The following is a 22645-nucleotide window of genomic DNA, read 5'->3' as shown; positions in this document are numbered from 1 at the left end:
CACTAGCCACAAGCGAGGGCTGGCCAACCCTCACCAGCCCTAGGCGAGGGCCACTATGCCCTCACTGGATCTGGCGAGGTCACCTGACCTTGCTCGGGGCCCTTGCCTGGTCAGATCCAATCACAAGGGCTCGCACAGGAATGGAATAGCATGAATGGACTTGCACAGGAATGGAGGAATCGGTTCCCATTGGATGAACTCAACTTTGCTTGGAAGTGCAGAGATCTTTATTTACCGATGAAATTCATGCTATTCCATTCCTGTGCGAGCCCTTGTGATTGGATCTGACCAGGCAAGGGCCCCGAGCGAGGTCATTCACAACCAAAATTCACAACTTTGCGGGCATTCACAACCAAAATTCTGACATGGTTATCCTGGATGAGAAGAGAACTCTTACCAATGTGTCAGTAGCAAAGGGATCATTCTCAGCATGCTGTTCTGTTTCCCTGCACATAATGAAGCAGACAGATGGAATTTCAGCAACCAAACCAAAATTTTAGACCACAACCCAGCAATTCCTGTGAAAGTAGGTTAATTAAAAATGGAGTCATAAACGTTATTATGAGTTGAATAATCGTAGAATGGTAGCAAGTTCCTTAATACTTTGCAACTGTCAGAGATTGCCAAGGCAAAGAAGGATGAACCAGCAATATAGTCCTGAGAAGTTTTACAAAGAAGCCAATGACTTCATTAGGCAAAATCGACCATGATATAAATTGCTTCTGCCCAAGAAAGGGTCGCCTCATTACTGGTTTAAACCACAATCTCACAAAAACAAGGTAAAATGTCTAGAATGCACTCTTATTTTAGCCCAGCTTCCACAGATTCCCCCTAGACATTATCTTAGTGATTGTAATTTACCCAGGTTGACATCGCAAGCACGTACCACAGGTCCACAACCATGAAAGCATCAGTACAATATTATGCCACACCGACTGTATTTCACTAGTGCTCCCTCAGTTTGCATGAAATGAAGTTAGTCTTCTTGATTTCTACAAATTAGAAAGATATCGATGACCCTTGCATACAGTCCAAGAGGAAAACAGCCTGCTAAATTTCATGATATTTGGGCGCAAATTAACTGTATAAAGATGACATGGAATGGATGGACACTAAGACATACACTGGAGTCACTTATAGCCTTCTTGTAACATCAAATGGCGATAACTGCGACCACGGAAAACTCGCTGCCACAGGTACTTGAGTGAGCTCTGGAAGCTCAACTGCATTCGCTCCTGCACAAGCCTGTGACTCAAAATGAGCACGCAGAACTCACAACAGGTTCATCTTCTTTAGTAGTCTTACGTAAGAAAATACATCACATACCATCTCACAAGACACCGCTGAATACCACGTGACACAGGGCGAATGAAAGAAGGATCCCTTTGTGTATAGAGCAAGCCAACCTACAAAAAGAAGGGAAAAAAAACTGAACGGAACCAAAGAAAGTACTTGGAGATATCCTTGATACTAAAGCAAGTGAATGGAGAAAAAAAAATTCTGAAAGAAGCATCCAAATCTCGCTATCCAGAGTGGTTATGAAATTTGGTAAAGTCAAAAATCAAATATTTTGTTAATCATTTCAAGAAAATGGTTGCGCGCTCGAAGATGGATATCTTTCGCAAAGACAATACAAGTACCTCAATTAATGCTACGGCAGATGGATCATCAAAGATCTCGAGGCTACAATCAGCAAAGTAATTGACCTGTACAGCCAATGCAAAGTGATTTTCATTTGCAGAACTGAAAAAATTGCTGGGCAAACAAGAAAAGCTGGCAATAGATGTGATCCAATTTGCTCATACATCAATGACAAAACCTACATAGTGATGCACTTTTTTTAAAATAATTGAGAGAGGATGCATGAAAGCGAGAAAAAAAGATACTGTTCTAAGTGCAGAACAAAAGAGTACCCCAAATTCCGCATTAATAAGGGATTGAACAAAGTCCAAAAGCTGAAGCTTTGCCCATTCCAAGTTCAGTGTAGGGTTGTCAGCAGATGGAGGATGCCTCCAAGGAGCACCATTAGGAGTCTATCTTTTGGAAGTCGTCCACATTGCACATCAGCAGCAAACTTCTGAAGTATCTTTACAGCCTTATCCATTCCAGGATTTACCGTGGTAACCTAACAAGAAATATAGGATAAAGTGCCAGGATATGCAGTATACCAGAAAATAGGCAGTTTGAAATGGTAGAAGCAATACCACTCATATACCTACTGATACCTCTAGTTTACATAACTTCTAATACACTCAGATAGTAAGACACCCTGTATAAACTACAAAGCAAAACTGTTCGGTACAATTTGCCATCATTGGTGGTGAAATGCATAGACCCCAGAATGCACATGATACCCACACCAATCACATAGATGAAGATGCTCAGTTAGTTCTTTGAAAGCACAAGAAGGTACTTGTGCTGAACAAAATCGAGAGACCGTTTAATGCAGCACGACAGTCTGTTGAGAATGAGGAAGCTTGAGACATTTTGTGAATATCGAATACTAGATAGTCCCTAATGAAGAACTACCATACATGTGTTTGCGCACAGATAAATACTTATGCACACACGCAACACTAATTCTTTCTCCCGTACAACCAATACGAATGCAGTAACCTAACAGAAGCACTAAGCCTATGTAGTCAGCTGGCCAATTTTACCATCTTCACCATTTGCAATGCTATTGCTTTTTGCAAGCAAATGTAAGTGTGTGAAAGGACAATGGAGGCTCCACTGGGACTGGAAATTTTTTGAAAAATCTGTAAGAGGTCCGACATTCTACAAACAATTGACAAACAGCTCTTATGTCTTTAGTAAGAAATAAGAATAATCAAGGAACTTCAATTTTCTGCAATGGTTCAATGATCCTAAGTAGCTAACAAATTTCCACCAGGGGAAAAGGCAAATATTTGATGAAAAGAGAAGCAAACACACAGCTTATTCAGAAGTTACCTGCAAGTACGCCAAATATGCATCCACAATGTCTTCAAATGTTCTATTCTTCTCACTTATAACCCTGTGTTATTATAGAAGGTACAAATCATTATGCAATGGCAATATAGAAAGATATGGCACTGTTCAATAATCAAAAGCACAAACATGGAAACTACATTTCATGATATGCTTCTTCCACCATATCTTTTCTTTACAAACATGAGCTGCTGCCAGATAGATTTATCTAAGGTGTTGTAAATTTACAAATCATGCAAGAATTCTAAGTTATGTAGTTATACAGCTATTTTGCAGGATCATGACCATTCGCAAGGTGGCCACTTTAGAATAAGGTGACTGGTGATTTCTGACCTCTGATCTATGCACAATGACAGAGAAGTCATCTAATGGAAGGTACAAGAACTTATCAAGCAGAAAACCGACACATGCATTTAAAAGCAGCTGGCAATTAATTACAAGCTGACCACTTGATTATCAACAATTTAAGAGACCGTACAGTCTCAAAACTCCCTTCTCAACATTATTTTACATGTTCCAATTCTCCCAGGTACATCTCAGCTTATCATAAGGCAAAAACCAAAGCATTCCCAGTTTCCACCAGTTCATTCTTTCATCAAAAGACAATCAAGGTTTCCTAATACAATTAGCCATGACCACTTTTGGATATATATTCAGCATAAAATAGATTTTCACATGTCAATGGAACTTGAAGTGTGTGAAATACTCGAACATCCCCCTTATAAATTGATAATATACAATTCCTTGCACTCCTGACAGGTGAGCTGATTCAAGATTTTTATGGTTTAGCAAAGACAGAGAATCAGGAAGCAAAGGTTCATTGAAGAGAAACGAGGCAGGAGCAAACAGCTAGAACAAAAGCAAATATCAATGTTTCAGCCCACGGAAGAGTAGGATATGACAACCTTCGTAGAAGCAGGTAGATCTAACCCATAAATTCACTGCTGGATGCAGCAAGGTTTTTTTTTTTTCAGTAAGGAGATGCAGCAAGGTTGATAGCTTCTAGAACCAGTAGTAAGAACAACTGCCCTAACCGACGAGGATTTTCAAACATGGGCATTCTTCACATGGAGAACCAAGAAAAGTAGCACAAAGGGCACATTGCTTAAGTTTGAGGATGAGCAAAAAGAAATATGAGCCAGACATGTCAAAGAACAAACTCCAAGAACTAAGAGAAATTGCAGGGATTCTTGAACTAGATATGCTTACAGCACAAAATAACGGATACAGCTATTACAAAGACTGTCTCATGCACTATTCTAAGGTGAACAACCGCATGAAGTCAAAGATTATACTTGTGCTCTTTTAGGGAAAAAAATACCTATTATAAAAATGGCTTTGTATGAGTGTGTAGAGCTCAAAGAGATGGCAAGGATTTGACCCGAGAACCTCAGAAATCACCAACCACTACATTTATCACCAAAAAAAAAAAAAAAAAAAAAAGGCTGTTAAAATGGTACACCATGTCATAAGAAATTATGATGATAATACCCGACTTGTGCATTCTAGAACAAACCGTATTGATGTGAATTAATTAGTGACCAACTACTGTCCACATCTGCTATTCTCATTTTGATCTCTAGAGAGTCATTATTTATCACTGTAAAAGTTATCTATAAAGTACATTTACCCATATAGTAATCAGATCTTCTCACCTCTGAATTGTTGAAGAAATTTGCCACCATATGCATTTTAGCTTCTTGCGGAGTCCAGCCAAAGGTCTATAAACAGTAGAAACAAAACAGAGTTGAATCACTCATAATTAAGAGATTTTAATGTACCAACTGTCCTATATGGAAAAGTGTGAGCTCTTGAACCACTTTGTGCAGTGTTTATCAACTAGTGGTAAGTCTAATTCTTAAGAGCTGGAAAAAGGATTGATATGTATAATACTTTCAGAGAATTAGAGTGAGTAAACTAAGCTCTGAGCCGAATATCTTCATTGCTGAAAAGAATTTACGAACTACTTTTCAATTTTTTTTAAGGACATGCGACCAGAAACTTTTGTCAAATGTGGGTTGTGTGAAGTGAACTTTCATAGAGCACTGCTGCTATTTCATGCTTCAGCTAGCACATCTTTCATTTGAAGTCGAAATCATTGGGTTAGTCACAATACTGGAGATTGCAAAAAGAATCCCTTGATAAGACTCATATCAAGTCATGAGAGAGAGAGAGAGAGTAATGTTTAACATTGAGTACCTCACGGGAGATGAATATGTCCGGAAACCCAAAATCCATGAAAGCTCTGTAGGAGTAGTAGCTGAGGCATCACATTACAAGTCAGAATTAAGATAGAAGATAGATAAACAAATTGAAAAGTCAATTAAACTTAATATAGAGTCAAAAAGAATAAAATCAAAACGATCGTATGACAAGAATGATTAGCACCCATCTTAATCAATATAGAGTTCAATGAATTAACATGCCCCGTCTCATGCTCTTGTGAGTCTCGGAACAGCACACAACAGCTTCCAGAAGCCAAAGTGCAAGTACAGGATCCACTGACAGGAACAGAAGTCTGAAGAATGCAGACTCGAATTACCAAAACTTACCTGTTTCTTTTCAATGAACTGTATTGCATATCAGGAAGTACATTTACAAAATCCGAAGCACTAGCAGGCAGGATTATACAAGGCCAAATCTGCCATGTATTCATGTGTCCTATGCAATTCGTGACTTCTAGGGTTGCTTGTTATGAAGAACTTCTGATTGTTTTGCTGGCAATCACAGTATCGGTACTCAACCATGTGAATGAGGATGCTCAACCAGGAGAAAAATCAAACTGAAAATTTTAATATCAAGTGATAGGAAACTTATTATTAACTTCATTGTGACTTGCATTGTACAGACTCTATTTCCAAACATATAAAATGAAAATATGTAAGTTAAATATCATATCATTATTGACATAGGCTGACAAATATATGAACAACAGTCACAGAGGAAGCGATTACCTATCAGAAGTGACAAGTATAACTGGTAGGCATCTCTCATTTGCACCTAAAGCAATTATTCTCCATATCAAACTATCATGGTACATTGATGCACTAACTGATGAATCGTCAGTCAAGATAGCATGTCTTAGCACATCTATGTCGTTTATCACCAACTTGGGCTGCCAAATTTAATGCAACCAAATTGTTAGAGCACAGCACAATCAAAAGTTAAAATTAGGTGCATAGTCAAACTACTAAGTAGACCGTGTTAATGCTCTCATACCATTACACAAAACAACTATCATAGAGGATGTGAAGGTTCACACATACCTGAAAATGATCTAATTCAGCAGCTTGTGACAACAGTTCCAAAAGCAAACATGGCCAATCAGTACAGGACTGTGCTAAAGACCTTGAAAACCCTCCAGTCCAATTCAGATGTGCAATTTCCTTACTCCTCCATCCATGCTGAAGCTTGATCACCTCCTTGGCCAGCTTCAATCCAACAATGGCCTCTCACAAATATGAAGCCTCCTCGACTGACAAGCTCCTTCCCTTCTCCTTCAATCCCAAAATGCCATCAATCTCTTTGGCATTGCATTGAGTAGATAGTGCGAAAGCCACCCAACTCCACAATGCAGAACCAGTAACCTTTTCTGAAACTACAGTCTTCAAGGCACCATTGCTCTCAAGAATCCGTCAAAGCGCTGTGTTTAGGCCATGCCATTTTTTCATAGCTGTGAATATCTGCTGAGAAGTTATGGTACCAAGCTTGACACCCTTTTCGGCCATGGATTCAAGGCATTGTTCAAGCTGATTCTGGAGAGTCACTAAATTGGGTGGATCACAATTCGACCAAGAATACCATGGGAATGAGTTATTGTGTTGCGGATGGTGATCCTTGATCGATTGAGCCAAGTCCACATATCCAGTGACATGAACGCCTTTATTCCACTCACCAAGGAGTCCTGGCAAAAGAGGGAAACCACGAAGCATTAACCAAACACAAATCAATCCCAGTTTTCATCATCGATCACAGCATAAGCTGAAGAAAGACATGACAACCAAATTGCAAATATCGCAATACCCATGTTGAAATAAACGACTTTTGCCCATCAGCTGTACGACAAAAGTTCACAGAGAGAAAGAGAGAGAGACAGAGAGAGAGAGAGAGAGAGAGAGAGAGAGTGGAGGATGACAAATTACTTTCAAGGATGAGAGTTGTCTTGCCGATGCCTCTAGGGCCATGGAGGATGAGAGGCTGCAGGACACGGTGGTGCTGAGCATGGTTGTTGAGGACCGTCTCCATCAAAGGCCTGGGAATTATCTTCCACATCTTGTGCACCATTTCCTCTCTTCCTCTTCTGGGTCGGCAAGATCAAACTAGTGCTGCAGTGTCTTCTTCTCAGTTTCTTAAACCCTGACTGTTCATATGGTTCAGGTGGTGTGAAGGGTTTTGGTGGCTGCGCAGGTCGTCGAGCCAATGCTTGTTGGAGTTAATGCTGCAGCAGTTATCCCCGTTTCTTCCCTCCAACTTTTTATCGTTTACCATTTAGGGAAGATAGATGGCTGAAAAAAGGAATCATAGCGGGTCTGGCAAACTTGAGTGATCCAAAGATAGTTGCTGAATTAATCATTCTAGGGGAGGTTTGTTGGATGTCCACAAACTAAGAAGACTCTTTGATGAGCAAATCCTGACTTTGCCCCTCGATCCTCAGATTACATAGGATAAACTAAGATGGATGGCTACAAAATCAGGTACTTTCTCAGTGAAAAGTGCCTACAGTTTGATCCAAGAAAGGACTTCCCACAGCATAACATGCAAGCGACATCAAATTTCCACCCATGCCACCAACTCTGGCAACAGATTTGGAACCTGAAAACCCCTCCTAAACTTACGACATTTTTACGGAGCATATGTCAAAATGCACTTTCCACAAAAGAGAATCTTTACGAGCGGAAAATCATACCTACGCCAGCATGCCCTTTTTGCATCAAGAAGCAGAAACAATGGAGAATTTATTCCTGCTTTGCTCTTGGGTAAACTCAGTTTGGACAGATGCTGATGTAAAAAATCCAAACTTCGCGTCAAAACATAACGCGAATTGAGGTATGGTTACAACATCAGGTAATACAGCCAGGCAACTCAATTACCTTCGATGAAACCGCGACCCTCTTGCGGTTTATTAGGAAAACAAGGAATGATTTCGTCTTCCAAAGGCAACCCTGAATATTGACTGAGCGAGGACATCACTCAGAAATATCTGCAAGTGGGAACAACCAAAGCTCGAAACTTTACTCAGAAACGACTCAATCGACGAGAAATCGGACACCGCCGAAAGCCCCTTACCTTCAAAATCAACGTCGATGGAGCTTTTCTCGAATGCGAGAGTGAAGGAGTGATTGCAGGGGTCCTCCGAGACGAGGCAGGTGCTTTTTACCGGACGGGTTCGACACGAAAGTGCCATCTTCGTCGGCATTTCGCAACGGAAACCTTGGCTCTGCCCGAAGCCTCGAAGCGCTTCCAGCCGAGGACAGAGAATGTGCTGGGAATCGAGTCCGACTGCGCAGAGCTCGCGGACGAAGTACAGGAAGGAGAAGACTCGCCGCGAAGGAGGAAAGATTCACCTCCGCTGCTGAGGTTGTCACCGGGAATCCGTCACTTGGAGACCTTCCGACGCGGAACAGAGCAGCCGCCGGCGACAGTGCTTTTTTTTTTTTTTTTACCCCCTCCCGCTTTTCTGGCTTCCAATTTTCTTTTTAGCTTAATACCAAACTTATAACAAAATTATTACAAATTATGATTATGACAAATTTATTCTTAATTAGTTTTCGTTATATTTTACAGTTAAATTACTGAATTGAATTATATATAATAATTTACCGTTGTACTAATTTATAATTTTACTTTATATTTATCATAGGTATATCAATATGCGGTGTTTCATGATATAAATTAATAAACGATAAATTTATCAAAATTGTAGCATTTTGAAATTTTTAGGGTCAAAAAATTACTTTATAATAATTTTTTTAAGTGTATTACTTTAAAAAATTTTGCTACCAAAATTAATTTAAAATAAATTTATCATATATAATATTTGTATATCTTATTCATTTATTTATTTATTTAATATTATTTTATACCTTATAAAAAAAAGGATGGTTTAGGGGACTAACAAAATCGATCTCAACACGATTGACATCCTATTGACTGAATTAAAGTTGGTGAGCTGCAAGGTGAGTACGAAAATTGACAAAAGGGCGCTTAAAGTGCTCCAGAGTTTGGCTGTACTAGACTATTAAGGCCTACGTGAAGTAAATTTATGCTTCCCAGAAACTCTGGAGCTTGACACATCGATCCGGGTATCCTCGAGGAGTCGAGAGCTACAGTCGCCTGTCCAAATATCAAGTCCCTAAAGCATCCCATCTCCTAATGGAGCGTCTCAAACTAGAGAACCTGTCGTCTCTACAAGATGATGCATCCGTTGATTTCTGCGATTGTTGCTTCTATGTGCCTGCTGAACTTTGTGAGGTCCAGGAGATTCTGGAGGAGCTCCATCGAGTCCGTGTACTCACCGTGCATCCACATCCTGTCTTTGAGGAGTTCACCTTCCTGTACTCTTCTGTGAATCTGTACCTTGTTAATTATTTCTTACAACCGAAGCATTGACCCTTCAAAACTTCTTAATATAAGGAGGTCCGCCAAACACCCCTTTGAGTCAAGGGGCTTCTGTCGAGCATCGTCGTCGCCTTTTTTTCTCTCTATTCATTTCCTCCTCCTACTCGGTGGCGGCATGGGGGTGGGTAAGCTCCTTCAAGCAAATGCCAGAAAGCGTAGTGTTGGGATTAACAGATTCCCCAAAAACGGATTCGACACAAAATCGAATCCCTAAAACGAATGCGGAAGATAAGCTCGGGAAAATCACGTATTACCGATCGTAAAGCACACCACAGATTCGAGTGTACCTTGTTAGCCACAGATTAAACACCAATGCCGATAAGAGGAAGAGAATTTGGCCCTGTTTGATCCGATGACGCCAATTCGCCTTGAAGGGAAGAAGAAACGTCGCCTTGTGCCTTACTGTTTTTTATTTTTGGGAGAGAGAGAGAGGGAAGGACGTACATATGTTAATGATTCCAAAAAGGTGCGTCCTCCCTCTCTCTTCTCCCTTATATACGTCCCCTCCATCCATGGGCCCTAATTGTGGGCCGGGCTTTTAGGCCCAACATGGGCGGACGGGCCTTAAGCCCATCACAATAATAAAACCATCATCTCCCACTCGCACATGGTGGGCCAAACAGGACCTTTACCTCTCTTCAACATTCATACCGGTGAATAATCCGTGCGATCAGCATACTTTGAGGGCTCGTTGCTATACATCTGTTAAGAATATATAGCAGCTCATAATTAGCATCACACTTTGAGTAGATTTAGTATGCAGTATCATAGATCAATCAATCACATTTATATCTTTATTGATCTCTTTTAAACAATAATATATATATTGTATTCACAATTATAATTATCACAAAGACAGTTATAATTGGTCAACTAGTGAATACAAAACTATAATGTGATTCTCCAAATTCGATCTTCATCTTCCCTTCAAACTCTCAATTTCAGTTCAACTTGCTTTTCTAGAAATATCCCATTAGATCGAATGAGTTAACATCCTAAGATAGCAAACACTAAATAGAAATCTTGAGAATAAGTAAAAGTCATGAGGGCACTAAAATTGAGGAACTCTTTTCCTCAAGAGTCTCACACGGCATAAAAGTTGAGATTAAACTTTTGCCACTCTTATTGGTCGTCTCCTGCATATGTAGTATGAAATACGTATTACAGTATTAACTCATTTCCCATGGAGCGTATGTCTATACTTTCAATACCGTACAGATGATAATTCAGACATACCCAATGTCTAACTTGAGTTCACGTATCTACTCATTCATAAAATTTATCAAAACTCACATCTGACATCATAGACATATAAAGTAAAATATGTGTGTTATTTTACTTTCGGACATAGTAAGTATTATGTCTTCATCTTAACACTCAGTTAAGGCGACAAATATATTTTAAGCTTGAGCTCTTGATTATCACCTAGATAATAAGCTTAAAAACAGTCTCATCTCTATTCACCACACAGTAAATAGAGGCGATTACTCGTGTGAGTGGGCCAATCTTAAATCTATCCGACATACTTTCTCAACTTAAAATAATGCACTGAACATCAAGATGCATAAAGATCAAACAAAGATTCATAGGCATTAATAATAAAAAACACAAGTTCATAAATATGAACAAATCAGGGAAATTACAATCCAGTACATCAGACTCTATGCAATCCTAGAGATTTTACATGACTACAAAACACATCTCTAGGTATTGGCTTTGTCATAGGATTTGCTACCATTTTATGCGTAGATATGTACTGTAAGTTCACATCCTTTCGTGCAACCATATCTTTAACAAAGTTATACTTGGTATCTATATGTTTGGTCTTGCCATGATATTTTGGATCTTTGGTGTACACTATAGCTGTTTGGCTATCACAGTTAACCAATAATGGATTTGCAGCTTTTTCAATAACACTTAAATGATCCAAAACTCTCTTAAGCCAAACTCCTTCTTGTACCGTTGCTAATAATGCCACGAACTCAGCTTCCATTGTGGACAAGGCTATACATGTTTGCTTCTTACTGCTCCATGATATGGAGCCATTGTTCAGTAAGAAAGCAAATCCTGAGATAGATTTTCCTTCATCTAAATTTACTCCCCAATCAGCATCTGAATAGCCTTTAAGTCGCAGATCATTTCCTTGGTAATTCAACTTGTAATCAGCGGTTCAGCCTTCCCTTCGGATACCTCGGTATTCTCTTAACGGCTTTCCAATGTCTTTGGACCTAGATTGGATTGGTATCTACTCACAATTCCAACTGCAAAACATATGTCGGGTCTTGTACACATCATAGTGTACATCAAGCTCCCAATAGCACTAGCATAAGGAACATGTTTCATTTGTCCTTCTCTTGTGGAGTCCTTGGACACAGTCTATGGCTCAATCCTTCACCTTTTGCAATAGGAGTGTCTATAGGTTTACAATCTTGCATACGAAATTATTCAAGAACCTTATTTATATATGTTTCTTGCGAAAGAGACAACGATCTCTTCGAATGATCTCTTAAAATCTTAACTCCAAGAATGTATGCAGCTTCACCCATATCTTTCATCTCAAAGTTGGAAACCACCAACTCTTGACAGTATGAACAAACTCCATATTACTTCCGGCAATTAGTATATCATCAACATATAATGATATGATCACAAATTGATCCTTGGATCTTTTGATATATACACAATGATCATCATCAATCATTGTAAAATCATATGCCATTATGGCATTATGAAAACGTATATACCATTGTCTCGATAACTGCTTAAGGCCGTATATCGATCTCAAAAGTCGACATACATTTTCTTCTTGGCATTTCGCTATGAAACTAGCAGGTTGTTCCATATATATTTCTTCCTATAATTCTCCATCGAGGAAAGCAGTCTTTACATCCATCTGATGTAATTCAAGATCCATACTAGCCACTATTGCCAGAATAATGCGAATCGAGATAAATCTCACTATAGGAGAAAACGTATCTTCATAATCAATTCATTCCTGTTGATTATACCCATTCACCACAAGGCGAGCCTTATGCCTTTCTATCGAACCATCAGCCTTTCGCTTTATTTTGAGAACCCACTTGTTCCCAATAGCTTTGCGTCCTTTTGGAAGATCAACCAGTTCCCAGACTTGGTTTGATTTCATTGACTCAATTTCCTCTTCCATTGCATGAATCCATTTTTCCTTACTAGGGCAATTCAGAGCCTCGTTAATATTTCTTGGTTCATCCTCATCTTGTGGAGAAATCATAAAAGATTCCCCTTCAATGTCAAAACGTCGACGGGGAATATTTTGGCGACTTGTTCGCCATATGGGAAATTGTATACTTTGCACATAATTTCCCATTATACTCCCACTTGGATTAGATAATGATGACGTCATCTCATCATGTAGTTGCAATTGAGAATGAGTTGAATTCAATTCATCACTTCTCATATTACTCCCACTTGGACGAAACCCACTAATATCATTATCTTGATCCAAGGTTTCAAATATGGAGTGATCTTTTCCTATTTCGCCATTCTTAGGAAATTCATCCTCTAAGAATGTGACATCCCGTGATTCAAATTCAGTTATACTCCCACTTTCCTGCTCACCTATGAACACATACCCTTTCGAGTGTTCCGAGTATCTTATGAAAATACTCTTATTTCCTCTGGGACCCAATTTCCCAAACTTGTGAGAGGACTCAAGTACAACCCCATGGCTTAAGAAAACTTAAGTCTGGTTTTCTACCTGTCCATAACTCATATGGAGTGGAAGTAACGATTTGGAAGGCACCCGGTTAAGTATATAGGCGAGCTTAACAATGCATCACTCCAAAAAGTAATAGGTAAGTTAGCATGCGCCATCATGGACCTAACCATTTCCAATAGGGTTATGTTTCTTCTCTCCGCAACACCATTTTGTTGAGGAGTATACGGAATAGACAATTGTCTTTCTATTTCTTTTTCATTACATAATTTTCTGAACTCATCAGATAAATATTCTCGACCTCGATCGGATCTCAATGTTTTTATTTTCTTATCTAATTGATTTTCTACCAGGTTCATAAACCTTTTGAAACAACTTATTGTTTCAGATTTATGAGAAATCAAATAGACATATCCGAATTGAGTATAAATCATCTATAAAAGTGATGAAATAAACAGCCCCATGCCTTCCTCTCACATTCATTGGACCACAGACATTAGAATGGATTAAATGCAAAGGAAATTCAGCTCTTTTACCTTTTCCAAATGGTTTCCTTGTCGTTTTCCCTTCTAGACAATACTTACATATGGGCAAATCGACTTTTTCAATGTTGCCCGACAAGCCCTCTTTGGCTAGTCTATTCATACGTTGTTGACCAATGTGACCAAGTCTAGCATGCCACACATTCACATCATTATCATATGTATTAGGAGACGTGAGAAGGGAATAACAAACATTTGCATTAACATAGTCAATATCTAATACAATGAAACCATCCAGAAAATAACCACAACCATAGTAAATTTGTATCCAAAAACAAATCCACACATCTATTATAGAAGTTCATATTAAAACCTAGTTTAACCAACACTAAAACAGACACTAAATTCCGACGAATCTCCGGAGCATACAACAGATCATGTAGGAACAAAGTGCATCCACCACGCATATTCAGTTGGCATGTGCCAATTCCTTTCACTTCAGCTCTGGAGTTGTTTCCCACATAAATCCACTTAGTTCTAGTTGGTACTCGTCAGAATTCCACGAAGGATCCTCTATCCTTCGCTACATGGTATGTTGCTCATGAATCCACAGTCCACAAAGGATTAGACTCAGTTAAGAACACAGAACTCGACACAAAAGCAAAGTTTTGAAAAGTACAAGGGGTGTTTACCTTCTTTGGCTCACGACAGTCGCGAGCATAGTGACCCTTTTGTCACGCTTTTAACACTTCACCCTTGCTAGCTTCTTCATGCGAGGACGCTTTCCTCTTTCATGTTGGTTAAACTTGGGTTTCTTCCTTAAAGGACCTGCTTCTTTGCCTTTCCCTTTATCAAACCAGTTAGGGCGTTTGCACTTGGAGCTCGAAACTCCATGTGAGCTAGAACTAGCATGATAGAGTTCAACATCCGGTTTAGCCGCCAAGAGGCGGTCCTCTTCCAGCTCAAGATGGCGCACTGCATCCTCAAAGGTTTTGATATTTTCATTATGGGTCAGGTGCACCTTCATATGCTCCCAACTTTGAGGCAAGGAACGAATCACTGCTTGCACTTGCTGCTCATCAGTGAGGACATGGCCAGCATCTTTCAGCTCATTTATCATGTATGATATGATATCTTTCTAAGATGTTGCTTCATGGTCTGACCATGAGGCTTCTTATATGAGTCAAACCTAATAGTGAGCTGCCTCAGTCTAGTCACCGAAGTATAACCAAATCTTGCTGCCAATGCCTCCCACATCTCTTTGGTATTGTCAAAACGCCTAAACTCTCGCATGACATCATTTTCCATGCTGCTCAGCAACGTGATGCGAGCAAAAGAGTTCTTTCTTTTCCATGCAGCAAAAGCTTCCTTATCTCTCTTGTGTTGTGCAGTGTTTCCTTCTTCATGTTCTACCATGGTCAAGTTAAGAGCTTCAAGTGCCTCTTGCTCTTCTAGCACATATTGGATTTTCATGTGTCATATTTCATAGTTGTCACCATTGAGCTTTTCACATTTGTTCAGCTCGGCAACTATGCTCTTCGTGGTCAAGCCATTGATCCGAACACATCGACATATATGCACGAATTATTAATGCCTATCATTTATGCATCCCTTTTGCACAGACCCATCATATTAATGAACAATTTCAAGTAAGGTTTCAAAATCAAAATGTCACTAAGTTTCCAATCATCTTCCAAAAATCCTAACTTAAAACTATCATTAATATAATTGTCTTATACAAAATAAATTCTATGAAGTTACAAAAACTTCTATAACTATCCACAGCAACCAGCAATAATAGAAAGCAAATAATAATTGACATCCAATAAAATAATAATGCTTTCACATAATACAACTAACATATCGGTTGCTACATCAACAACAATCAGGTAGTAAACATTACATAAGATGTCCACAAAGCACACTTAACAAAGATCGGCCAAATACATCTAACACCAAGTCAGCACACGAACTAGGAAAGATTCTCTTTTGTTTAATTTCTTGATCTTTTCCCTTGTAACAATCCTATAATAATCATCTATAAAATCCATCACAATTTTCCTATATGAGGCAGCTCTGTTGACATCCCATATGCGATTCAACACTCCTTGCCATTCTGGTGGAAGGGTGTTTATGAAAAATCACACCATCTCAGACTGTGGCATAGGACGATCATTCCATGACTTTTTGCATTTTCCCGTTGACTTCAAGGACGTGATCAATTAAGTCACCATTCTCCCATCGATGATTCGTCAGCTCAGCTATCAACTTAGAAAGCATTTCCTTTTGTTCATCGGTAATTGCGCGAATAGGTGTGCGCAACCTTAGGGGAGGCATTGTTCCTACAGCGAATGTAGAACAAATAAGGGATCACATATAATCCACATAGACTTAATTGAAAAAAGAAACACATTCTTTTTATTTTTATTTTGTTCAACGGTCAACGGTTAACGGTTGTCGGTCAACGGTCAACGGGTCAACGATCAGGTCGCCGGTGGTCGGACCGGTCGGACCGGTCGAACCGGTCGGATCGGTCGGGCCGGGTCGGATGAACCGACCGGCATGTGCCGCGCGCGTGCGCGGGCTGACGTCAGCCGCACGTGCGCGGCATGCGCCATGCTTCCATGCTGGTCGGGTCGGGTCGGGTCGCCGTCGGGTTGCCGGCCGTCCAACGGTCGTCGGCGATGACGTCATCCCGGCGGTTACCGTGACGTCACGGTGACGTCAGCACGCGTCAGTTCGCTGGCCAGCGGCGCGCACGTGCCCGTTTGCCGACCGGCGCGTGTGGTGCATGCGCTGGCCGAGCCAGTGCTTCCGGCGCGTGGCGCCCACGCGCAGCGGCTTCTAGCCGCGCATGTGGGCGCGTGCGGCGTCGCCCGGCGGCGGTCAACCCGTCGACGGACTCGTTTCGACGAGCCCTTTCACCCCATGCCTTTAGAAATCGATTTCGACTTACGAAAACTTGAAAAAATGGATGAACAAGTGCTCGGGTGTCGGGATTTTGTGCCCGATCTGTGTCGGCCGATTATTTTCGCGAAAAATCAATCAAAAAACATGAAAGGGGTCGGGAAAACATGAACTCGGGCTCGATACCAATGTTGGGATTAACGGATTCCCCAAAAACGGATTCGACACAAAATCGAACCCCTAAAACGAATTTGGAAGATAAGCCCGGGAAAATCACGTATCATCGATCGTAAAGCACACCACGGATTCGAGCGTACCTTATTAGCCACAGATTAAACACCGACGCTGATAAGAGGAAGAGAATTTGGCCATGTTCGATCCGATGACGCCAATTCGCCTTGAAGGGAAGAAGAAACGTCGCCTTGTGCCTTACTGTTTTTTCTTTTTGGGAGAAAGAGAGAGGGAATGACGTACGTACATTAATGATTCCAAAAAGGTGCGTCCTCCCTCTCTCTCCTCCCTTATATACGTCCCCTCCATCCATGGGCCCTAATTTTGTGGGCCGGATTTTTAGGCCCAACATGGGCGAATGGGCCTTAAGCCCATCACAATAATAAAACCATCACGTAGCTTTGCTTTTTCTGTGTTCTATTCATGGTCTAATCCATGCAGGTGTGGCTCCTTTGCAAACTCGTTTTGCTAAAATCCGTATAGGCGTGGCTTCTTGATCGTCGACATTATTCCATCTGGGCAAATTTATATAACACGAATATTGTCTAGGCCTTGAGATCGTGCTATTTCTTTGCACTGCTAGTATGAACTGAGAAGGTCACTCAAATGACATACCCAGCAGCAAAAATCAGCTGCTCTGTTCTTCTTTGATGTAAGGAATGAAAACTTGCTGGTCATTCTACTGAGTTCCGTCCCTTATGGTAGTCAGACAGTGCAGAATTCCACTTTGATAGACTTTTGGTGTAAAAATTTGGTAAAAGTCAGGCTCTTTGCAAAGATTCCTAACTTTCTTTACCTAATTTCCTACCACCAATGTCCCAAATAAAACACCAATGTTCACGTGTAATCTTTACCTTTAGTTTTCTTGTCAACGTGAATTTTTGTTTCTTTGATGAATATCGGAAGTAGATTTTATTATTCCAAAGTTGTAATAGCCAAAAAGAATATATCGACCATTCTAGCAAGTGTCCCTCACCCTAAGCAACTGATTAATACTAACGAAAAATATAATATCATTCCAAGAGATTTTTTAAAATCGAAGAATTGCAACTTTTATTGTATGCTACTTATTTCCCCTGGAATATTTTGCATATCGAATATACATTTAATGAGACTTAGAAAATGCCCTAAGCTAACACAAATGGTCCAAGATTCCCTCCAAAGATGTAATAAAAAATTAAGGCCGTATTAGATTGACCGTTGACTATGCTGACTTGGAGATGTGGGAGGTAGAAAAGGACACGATAGTGACCAAGAACGTGAGGGACTTAAAAAAAAGTAATAAGAGATTAAAATTTGGGGGAATAAATCAAATATTAAGTATGATCTAAGTTTGGACTAAAAAAACCACAAGAACATAAATAAAAGGCAAGAGATTTTGGTGTATTTAATATACAAAACTCTCGAGATGTTTGATAGGATTAAAATTGCATCTCACCTTTAACTAGATAAAGTTCATCATTTAGAGTAGCAACTGCCTAGTTGTATCTAAATATATTGAAAAATGTCAAACTTTCCGATATTTATCAAAAGGGGATTTAAGAAGAGTAATCTAATCATTTCTCAGTAGTGATTCAACTAACTTAGAGAATAGACAAGATATGTATTTAATGGTTGAGATGAAATTTTCTCAAAAGGGAAGTTAAAATCAATATCCCATTCATTAAATTGAGGACCTAACTTATCAAGCTGAAGTCGGCATGCCAAATATGACCAAGAGAATTCAAAGCTAGGTTGGTGTGGGCTTTGTCCTACTTATTCGGCTGACAATAATAGCATAGCATCATCAATTTTTTTTAACAAATGTTTTTTTTTTATTATTATTGTACACCAAAGCAAAGCTGAGCTAGCACGGAAACTGTAAGGATCGTTGAAAAGTGCTAAAAGATATCCTTAGATTTGTCTCTGCACTAAGTAAAACCAAATCAAGTCAACTCTATCGGACACGAATATTTCAAGTCACGTAAATTTCGAAGACAAAAAAAAGTCCGAAAAGTTGTCCTCACGCTAGCTAAATAGAAATTGACAATTCAGTGAAGTAGGTATCCACCACTCACTGTAGAACCGCGAAGCTACAGTTAAAGGGAAAAAAAAATCTCCATTCCCCCCAAAAAAATCTTAAACCTCAGACCAAAAAAGGGTTAAAAATTGAGGGCAGAGAAATTAATTTGTACTTCTGGTAAATTTATCGATTACTCGTGATTCTCTCAAAATAATTTCATTTCATCATATCAAGTTTGATTTGTCCCCAATTACTTCTTGACATTTATATTTTATTCTCGAGCCATTGACTCCACTCTAATAATAGTCTGAAAGCTAACTATGACTTGAGTATATGAGTTACTCACGTCATAATTTGGAAATCTATTTCTTTGCATTAATTGAATCACAATTGAACCCTTGTAAATGTAAATATAGTTATCGACTCTGATTATTGACAAATTATTCTGAGAAATAAATCAAATGTGACTTTCACATTCGAATCATAATCGAACTCTCACTAAAGATAAAATTGTGGAGTGATCTAAGGATGAAAATAAAGTTAATTAACCGCTCGCCTTTAGGCTTACTTAACCAGACAATTTGGTCATTTTATCGATTGCCATGCTCGTTCTTGTTCTTTCTTTTAAGTTTTCAACGCTGCGCGACAGAAAAATCAATATTATTATAGGAATTTTTTTATCACGATTTCACCATTAGATATTCCACGTGGCAGAAACATGCACTTCCATCACCATTCCTTTTTTCTTGATACAAAACTATTTTCGAACTACATGTGTGGCACGTGAAAACCTTTTTTTTTCGTTTTTTTTTTTTTTTTAATGTCGAGATTGGATCTGGCAATTGTTTTAATTAGGACAGGACAGCAATGGAAAGGAGCAAGTCAGAAGAGGAAAACAAGAAGATAAACATCATAAAAATTATGCGAGGTTCAACGATGGCGGACGCACCGAGGGCCCCGAAATCCCAATATTTGTACGCGAGAGCGAGCGAGCGAGCCTTTGGACCATCACTGCCCGGCTTCTCTCCTCCTCCTCCTCCTCCGCTATCCTTCCCCTCTCCCTCCTCGTCCCTCTCTCTCTCTCTGTCGATCGACCGCCATGGCCGACGGTGCCGACGCCGGCATGGACGCCGTCCAGCGGCGCCTCATGTTCGAGGACGAGTACGTATTCCGCCTCCCGCTTTTCCCTCCGTTTCGTGCATCGTCGTCGTCGTCGTCTTCTTCTCTGGGTTTTTTCGTGTTGCGGTTGTTAATGGTCGCAGGATTTTTTTTTATGGTTTGATTTCGATTCGGTTCTACGTTTAATGGGTCCGCGGCCGAATCGAAGGGGGATTCCCTGGTCGTTTCGTCGTCGGAACGTCGCGACACTTCTGTTAGCTGAGCGTCGCCTTCGTATGGATTGCCTGACGTTTATGAATTCGATTAGCAAATTGGTTGTTATATTTCATTTCTATTCGGTCGTTTCATTTCTTCAGATCTGCTGCTTCTTTTCCTTATTATTATTTTTATTTTTGTGTTTGTTGGTTTGCTCACCTTTCGTCCCGTTGTGTTTGTGATGCAGATGCATCTTGGTGGATGAGAACGACAATGTCGTCGGTCACGAATCGAAGTATAACTGTAAGAACGCTTGTCCTGGCTATTATGCGGTTGCTCTTGTCTGGCCGATTTCGGTTGAATCGTTTTCTTTTGTGATTACCCCCCTTTTCGTGCAGTTCAATTTGCTCTTTAAGATTTTCTGACAAAAGAAAAAAAAAAATTGATTCTTTAAGATTCATTTTCTCGGTATCTACATGTATTTGCTGGTTGGCCTTACGTTGTTGACTCGTCCCAGTTTGTCGAAAATGTCGTATGTCGGATCACAAGAATCTATTTATTGAAATTTTTGGCCTTGTTATAACTTCTCAGGGTCTGCCATCCTTGGATTGTGTTTCTGCCGGTTTTTCGTTCTTCATATATCACTAGTCGTTTTCTCTTGGGTGATATTGCAATTGAGTGGTCGGTGGTTCGAAAATCCACAGGTCATTTGATGGAGAAAATCGAGTCCTTGAATCTGTTGCATAGGGCATTCAGTGTGTTTTTGTTCAACTCAAAGTATGAGCTACTGCTTCAGGTATGCATTAAGCATTCACTCGCTGGCTATGATTCTTGTTGTGTTACTGCTCTAGGCTTTTTACCTTTCTTGCTGATATGGGAGTTGTCGTGGGCATATTTAACCTTTTGAGGCTTATCTATTTTTCTGGAACAGCAACGCTCTGCCACAAAGGTAACATTCCCCCTTGTGTGGACAAACACCTGCTGCAGCCATCCATTGTACCGGGAGTCCGAGCTCATTGCTGAGAACGCCCTTGGTATTGGAGCATATTTTACCCATTCCGGGTTTCTTGTTATCTGCATTACTGTGTCTTTCTCATAGTAGCAGGAGACTCCAATTCATGCTTGTCCATGAGGCTAATTAAGTCTGTACTTTGGCATCACTTGCAATCATTTGATGGACAGGGGCGAGGAATGCTGCACAAAGGAAGCTCTTGGACGAACTGGGCATTCCTGCTGAAGATGTGCCGGTTGATGAATTCATTCCTCTGGGTCGAATGCTGTATAAGGCACCTTCTGATGGAAAGTGGGGAGAGCACGAACGTAATAACTTTTTACCTTATACTTCAGGCTTTCCTTTCCTTAGAAATTCTGGGTAGATTCTTAGTGCTGGTTTAGCATATCTTGACTTTGCTAAATAACTGGCATCATTTGTAATTCTTACGGTGTTTTTGAATTTTTAATCTTGGAAAATCCATCATTCTTATGGCACTATGCCGCCTAAGATCTGATGATGCACCTCAATCTACTTGGGAGGAAAGTGGGCAGGAAACCCAGCATGAACCAATTTGATATTTGGTTCCTGGTCTCCTCGAAGACATCAGATAAAATTTACGACTGGTCTATGTTATTTTCTTCTAGATTTTCTATGTTGATGGATGTCGAATATTCTGTGTTAGAACGTAGGACGTGGCATGAGTTGCTTCATGTTCTCTTACTTGTGCTCGTTGATGGCATGCAAGAGTCCTGATGTTTTATGTACTTTTGCAGTTGATTACTTGCTGTTCATCGTTCGAGACGTGAAGGTCAATCCCAACCCCGACGAGGTCGCCGATATCAAGTATGTGAACCAGGAGCAGTTGAAGGAGCTGTTGAGGAAAGCCGATGCGGGCGAGGGGGGCCTGAAGCTGTCGCCCTGGTTCAGATTAGTGGTGGACAACTTCTTGTTCAAGTGGTGGGATCATGTCGAGAAGGGGACACTGAAGGAAGCAGCTGATATGAAAACCATTCACAAGCTGACCTGAGATTTTGTGTCGAGTAGCAGTACAATAAGGACGGAAAATTTGGACTTCAATTGATGTATTTAAGCTGCTCAATCCCAATTATGTCGGACTTAAATTTCAAAATGTAATGGTCAAACTTGTTTTCCGCCAGGGCCATTTTCATTTACTGGGGACCGCCATTGCTTATTGTTGGCAGCAGAGTTGTTCTATGATCCCTGAGACCGCTGCATGATTCGCCTGGAAGTTACTGCTCGATTAAGGAACTTCGTTAGAGCTAAAGTTATAATGCATATCAAGATAGTTACTACCAGATAAATATTTAGGCTCCATCTAATTTGCAAGAGATATGATATTTTTGAAAAATATTTTTCGAGAAGTCATATTTTAGGAAAATGATGATATCTTTTGGTAGTTGATTGAAATTCAA

At 40.0% G+C, this 22645-nt stretch overlaps 1 protein-coding gene and 1 pseudogene across 1 annotated transcript; one reads left to right on the top strand and one right to left on the bottom strand.

Annotated features, from left to right (window-relative positions):
* Positions 1–337: 337 nt before the first annotated feature.
* On the bottom strand, positions 338–8625 carry LOC104440353 (annotated as a pseudogene).
* Positions 8626–19855: 11230 nt separating this feature from the next.
* Positions 19856–22413, top strand: LOC104440342 (isopentenyl-diphosphate Delta-isomerase I). Its single transcript, XM_010053289.3, has 6 exons — positions 19856–20065; positions 20466–20521; positions 20923–21014; positions 21150–21252; positions 21401–21538; positions 21986–22413. The coding sequence occupies exons 1-6, from the start codon at positions 20004–20006 to the stop codon at positions 22237–22239; spliced, it is 705 nt and encodes a 234-aa protein (XP_010051591.1). The 5' UTR covers positions 19856–20003; the 3' UTR covers positions 22240–22413.
* Positions 22414–22645: the final 232 nt, after the last annotated feature.

The sequence above is a fragment of the Eucalyptus grandis genome, chromosome 1, assembly GCF_016545825.1.
Source record: "Eucalyptus grandis isolate ANBG69807.140 chromosome 1, ASM1654582v1, whole genome shotgun sequence".
In the NCBI taxonomy this organism is placed as follows: domain Eukaryota; kingdom Viridiplantae; phylum Streptophyta; class Magnoliopsida; order Myrtales; family Myrtaceae; genus Eucalyptus; species Eucalyptus grandis.
This window is presented reverse-complemented; position numbering and strand designations above follow the sequence as displayed.